The sequence below is a fragment of the Megascapheus bottae genome, chromosome 12 (assembly GCF_031878675.1).
Source record: "Megascapheus bottae isolate mThoBot1 chromosome 12, mThoBot2.hap1, whole genome shotgun sequence".
Lineage (NCBI taxonomy): Eukaryota > Metazoa > Chordata > Mammalia > Rodentia > Geomyidae > Megascapheus > Megascapheus bottae.
The window spans coordinates 41,047,917-41,053,916 of NC_143520.1; the positions used below are offsets into that span (position 1 = coordinate 41,047,917).

The window sequence follows — 6,000 nt, forward strand, 5'->3', positions numbered from 1 at the left end:
GCTTAGTTTGTTATTATTAGAAAGGTGATGAATGAGGGGTTAAAGTTAAGTAAGTCAGGTAGAGAGTACATTTCTTTTGGGACAATATCACTAGTTTCCTTACTCATTCCTAGTTTTTAGCATTCTGATTAAACTCAATAAGTTAATGTTATTCCTCACCAGAATAAATTGAATAGAAGTAGAAATAATCCCATATAGCTCACGAATTCTTAAGGTTTAATTCATTTAAATCTATCATTTCCCAGTAAAGTCATTCTACTTATTAATTATGGATCTCTTATTAAAATAATATGATAAACCTTCAACAGAAGAGAAAATTGACAGATGAAAACACTAGTAAGTGGGGCCGGGAGTTTGGCCTAGTAGTAGAGTGCTTGCCTAGCATGCATGAAGACCCAGGTTTGATTCCTCGCTACCACATACACAGAAAAAAGCTGGAAGTGGAGCTGTGGCTCAAGTGGTAGAGCTCTAGCCTTGAGAAAGCCCAAGAACAGTGCTCAAGCACCGAGTTCAAGCTCCAGGACTGGCAAAAAAAAAAAAGAAAGAAAAAGAAAACACTAATAAGATAATTATGCAAATGATAAATCTCTCCCCTACATGAGAATTAGCATACCTATTTAATTCAACTATCTCTTTAAATATATTTAAGAATTATCTGACTTTCCTTTCTCCCAAAGAACAAAAATGTTTGGGAACTTGGTTTATTAAATAAAACAAGTTTTAAGAGAGCTGATAAGAGAATCCAACTAACTTTAAGTAGCAGCAGACATCTAAAAACTATGTACTATTTTAGCCAGGTGTGGGTTGGCTCATGCCTATAATCCCCAGAAGACTGACAGGGTTGAAATACAGCAAGAAAGTCTTGAGAGTAGTTATCTCAAATTAATCATCAAAGAAGCTGGAAATGGAGCTGTGGCTCAAGCTGTAGAACACTAGCCTTGGGCAAAAAAGCTCAGAGACAGTACACAGACCCTGAGTTCAAGTCCCAGGACCAGAACACACCAAAAACAAACAAGCTGATGTAAGTGTCTCACATCTAGTCTTAGCTACTCAAGAGGCTGAGATCCGTAGCCTAGTGGCAGAGTGCTTCCCTAGCATGCACAAAGTGCTGGGTTCAATTCCAGCACTTTGGAAGTGGGCACTATGGCTCAAGTAGCAGAGCTCTAGCCTTGAACAAAATGTGTCCAATGACAGTGCCCAGGCCTCCAGTTCAAGCTCCAGGTCTGGGGGGTTATGGGGCGGGGGGAAGAGGCTGAGATCTGAGGGATCTCATTTCAAAGCCAGTCCAGACAAAAAAGTTAGTGAGATTCTGTCTTCAATTAACCAGCAAAAATGCTGGACTGGAGGTCTAGCTCAAACGTAAATTAAAAGAAAGTACAAGGCTCTGAGTTCCATCCCAGTACTGATACACACAGAAAGAAAGAAAAAGAAAAAGGAAGAGACAAAGAAAAAAGACAAAGAAAGAGGGGCTGGGAGTTTTATAGTAGTACATCCTCCATGTACTACTATAAAAAGCAACCAGTGAGGGGCTGGGAGTTTGGCCTAGTGGTAGAGTACTTGTCTAGCATGCATGAAGACCCAGGTTTGATTCCTCCGTACCACATACATAGAAAAAAGCTGGAAGTGGTGCTGTGGCTCAAGTGGTAAAGCTCTAGCCTTGCGCAGGCCCTGAGAGTTCAAGGCCCACTACTTGCAAAAAAAAAAAAAAAAAAAGGAACCAATGAAAATGATGTTTTGGGCCAGTGGTTGATAGCTGAAGTACCAGCTACTTGGAAGGTGGAGAGCAGGAAGATCCAGTCCCATGAAAAGTTAACAAGAACTCATCTTAACAAAATCTAGGTGTGATGTGCATTTGTCATCCAACTATTAAGGAAATGTAAGTAGAAAGATCACCACCTAAAGGCAAAAAACATGAGACCCAATTTGAAAACTAAGCAGAAAAATGGCAGGGAGTGTAGCTCAAGTGGTTGAGAACCTCACTAGCTCCAGTACTGAAAAAAGGGTGGGGGTGGGAGTTTGGCCTAGTGGTAGAGTGCTTGCCCAGCATGCACAAAGACCGGGGTTTGATTCCTCAGTTACCACATACATAGACTGGCAAAAAGAAAAAAAGACAAAGAAAAAATAATGATACACACACATATATATGGTTTGGAAACATTTTAGGAAACAAGGAGCTGTTTACGTGTTAAATGAAAAAAAGTTATAGCAATTATATCCTAGAGGTATGTTTTTACTTTAATAATATAATTTAAAATATAAATTAAAATATAGATTATGGAGCAAAAACATCTTAAAATATTTATTGTAGTGTCCGCAGTTTGGCCTTGGTACCACATACATAGAAAAAGCCAGAAGTGGTGCTGTGGCTCAAGTGGTAGAGCTCCAGCCTTGAGAAACCCCAAAGGCAGTCAGTGCTTAGGCCCCAAGTTCAAGCCCAAGGACAGGCCAAAAAAAAATATATATATATATATAAAATACACATGTATACATATAGTATAAATTCATACTTATAATATTGAAATACTTGTTGCATAAACTGCCTAAAAGAACACTTAGACTTTATCCTACAAGTATTGAGATTCATCTGGAAAACTTACTTTTTTAAGAGCTTTCCAGATCTTGGCTGAAGGATTAAGTAATTCCTTATCCTAGATTAGTTTATTCCTTATTCTACATTAGTTTTTGTTAGTAGCTTTTGTACAGGTTCATCTTTCCTAGTTCTAATATCAAATTGTAAATGACAGACTAATGTGTATTATTTGATTGTGCCTTTTTTCTCTTTTAGTAGTACTGGGGTTTGAATTGGGAACCTTGTGCTGGCTAACCTGGCACTCTTACCTCTGAATAAGATTTCCAGCCTTGATTTATGTCTTTTCTACTAGACAAACAAGAGGAATCACGTCTGTTTTTTCTGACCACCACATTCCTATATCCCCCATGTCCACAATGTGCTTGACACATGCACATGACACTTGGCCATCATTCAAGGAACAAATGATAGTTACTGGCTTCTGTTTAATCCACTCAATAAATTACCTGTATGGTAAATATACTGACTCTTCAAATGTTAAACTCCATGTTTAAAAAACTTCTAAATCTTAATATTTTCCTCAATTGTAAAATACTGATTTTGCTCTATAAACATAAAGGCCAAAAACTACATTTCCTTATTTTGTAATAGTCCCCATAACTGTATTTAATAATTACTTCCACATAAAGAGCTAACGTTCATCTAATTACTTCCACATACAGAGCAAACGTTCATCCTCTCATGTCTCTACTAATGTCAGTCTCTTCTCACATGTAACCAACCACTTCCCATTTTTTTTTCCGACATTTGTGTGGGAAAGAGAAACAGACAGAGACAAATATAAATCTGCTTTTTGGGGGGCCGGGAGTTTGGCCTAGTGGTAGAGTGTTTGCCTAGCATGCGCCAAGACTTGACTTCAATTCCTCAGTACAGGTACACAGAAAAAAGCCAGAAGTGGTGATTGTGGCTCAAGTGGTAGCCTTGAGAAAGCCCAAGGACAGTGCTCAGGGCCTGAGCCCCAGGCCTCAGGACTGGCAAAAAAAAAAAAAAAAAAAAAAAAAAAAAAAAAAATCTGCTTTTTTGCCCCTTCAACTCAAATCAGCTTCCCACCTGGGCCTCCATATTAGATGGACCTGTAGCATGACCGAGAAGTCAGCTTTCACTTCCCATTTTCAAAGCAGCCCACTTCCTACCTACATTCCACAAATATAACTCCAACAATTTTATAGTCCACAAAATCATCTTAAACTACTATAGTTGGTACATACCAAATGGCTCACATTTTATGCTAGACTGTCTTAAATAATCAATTTTGGGGAGTTTCTCCAAAATGTCTCCACGTATAGACCTACTTGCTCAATAAAGCCTTGCCAGTGTGACTGTCTTATTGATTTTGGGGGGGAGGGGAGGAAAGTACAGGTTAAAAACTATTATTCCAGAAAGGATCCTTTTCTATTTTCCTATACCATCCACTAACAATGATATACACACACTTCTCCCAATCAGAAAAATGATAAAGTATTAAAGCCATCTAGACTTCTAGTTCGATGAAAGTGAAGGTAGACTTGGATAACGCCGAACGGAAAACTTGGCTCAATCTGTCACTCCTGCATCCACTTGGCTTACAACTACAGTGATAACAACAGACAGCTGTTCATATGAGGTTTAACAGGCACGGGAAGAGACGGGGCAGAGCCCCCTTCGCCCCCCATCCACGAGGAACCGGGGCGTTCCAAACCCAGACACAAGCAGACTTTGTGGAAAAAGGTCGTTGAGGGAGACCGGCTGGAGGTGGTGGGCGTGTGACAGATGCGCAACCATCAGACGCCGCGAAGGCCTCATCCCGAACCCGGGACACCTAAGTGCTCGGGAAGGCAAAGAGCAGCTGACAACAAAACGAGTCAAACGGACGCGAAGGGAGGGACGGCCGTGGAGTCTCGGAAGTTCTTCTCTGCTGGGGAACCGAAGGAGTAAGGAAAGTGGTCGGGAGTAAACTTTTCCTCAAAGCCCGCGTCGGCAGCGTTTGCCCGACGGGGGGCGGGGCGGGCCCCGCGACGCGGAGGAGGCCCGCGGCTGGCCACAGCGAGCCGGCGCCGGCCAGCCGGGGACCCCGCGGTCACGCTCGCCCCGCGGCCTGGAGTCACGCGGGGCGTGTCTGGGTGACGGGCACCAGGGGAGACGCCGGGCCCGAGGTACGAGTAACCAAAAGACGCCACTCACCTTTCCCATTCCGAGGCGGTGGTGAAGTCTGTGATCTCAAACACCTCCGACTCGGGCTGCGGAAGAGAAGGAAAAGAAAGAAATTGAGCTCCGGAGCGTTGACGTGGAGGACCGAACTTAGAGACAGCGATAGGTAAAGAGCGAAGCACAACCTCACTGTCAGCCGCCATCTTGAGGAGCGCCGGGCTGGGCGCAAGGGCAGCCGGGAGAAAAAGAAGAGCAGGGGACTGGGGCGGGGCGGGGCGGGGGCGGGGCTCCAGTCTCGCCCCGCCTTCTGTAAGCCCTGCCTGGGGACTGGAGAAGGAGCTTTGGTCTTCCAGGAAGGAAGATTGTTGGCACGCCCTCCAAAGTCACGTGTGCGTGTGCGTGTGTGTGTGTGTGTGTGTGTGTGTGTGTGTGTGTGTGTGTGTGTGTGTGTGTGTGTGTGTGTGTGTGTGTGTGTGTGTGTGTGTGTGTGTGTATTTCTTTTTCTATTTTTTTTTGGAGGGGATGATGGTCTTAGGGCTTGAACTCAGAGCCTGAGCACTGTCCTTTTTTTTGCTCAAGGCTAGGGCTTTGCCAATTTAAGCCACACAGATCCACTTCCAGCTTTTTGCGGATTAAGTGGAAGTCTCACAGACTTTCCTGCCCAGTCTGACTTCAAACCACGACCCACCTCAGTATCTAAGATTACAGGTGTGATCCACCAGCACGCTGATAATATTTTTAAATACCAGGTAGAGGTATGATTACAAGAAGTAACAGAAGAACAAGATCCTAGACTTGCATATATATATATTTTTTTTTTTAAAAACTAATATACATTGTGTTTGTTTTCATTCAAAGTTCATTATTTTGAGCAAAGACAAAAGAACTTTTAGGCACCTACTCCACCTACAAAAGAACTTAAGCAGTTTGGTTAAGGTATAAAATAAAATTATATTATTTAGTTATACAGTTCAATACAATCCTCACTTTTAAGAACAGAAGTGGAGCCAGATATTGGTGTGATGTGTATGTGTAATCCTAGCTACTGAGGAGGCTAAGATTTGATGATCCTGGATAAAAGCCAGCAAAAGTCTGTTAGACTCGTGTCAAATTAACCACAAAAAAGCCAAAATGGAGCTGTGGCTCAAATAGTAGAGTGCCATCCTCAAAGGAAAAATCTAATAATAGCACCTAGGCCCTAAATTAAAGCCTCAGTAAGGACACAAAGAAGGGAAGCGAAGCTAGCTAGCTGTTAAGAATTCTATCATTAGCTAAAGTGGTAG

At 42.4% G+C, this 6,000-nt stretch overlaps 1 protein-coding gene across 2 annotated transcripts in view; it reads right to left on the reverse strand.

Moving 5' to 3' along the window:
* The window catches only part of Rab3gap1 (RAB3 GTPase activating protein catalytic subunit 1), an 83,932-nt gene extending 79,002 nt beyond the window's left edge, over positions 1 to 4,930 (reverse strand). For both annotated transcript variants that reach the window (XM_090342894.1, XM_090342893.1), the window contains exons 1-2: positions 4,903 to 4,930; positions 4,751 to 4,806 (exon numbers count right to left, since the gene is read on the reverse strand). In XM_090342894.1, coding sequence (XP_090199020.1) covers positions 4,751 to 4,806; positions 4,903 to 4,920 — 74 coding nt within the window. In that variant the 5' untranslated portion in view covers positions 4,921 to 4,930. The remainder of the gene's footprint in view (positions 1 to 4,750; positions 4,807 to 4,902) is intronic.
* Positions 4,931 to 6,000: the final 1,070 nt, after the last annotated feature.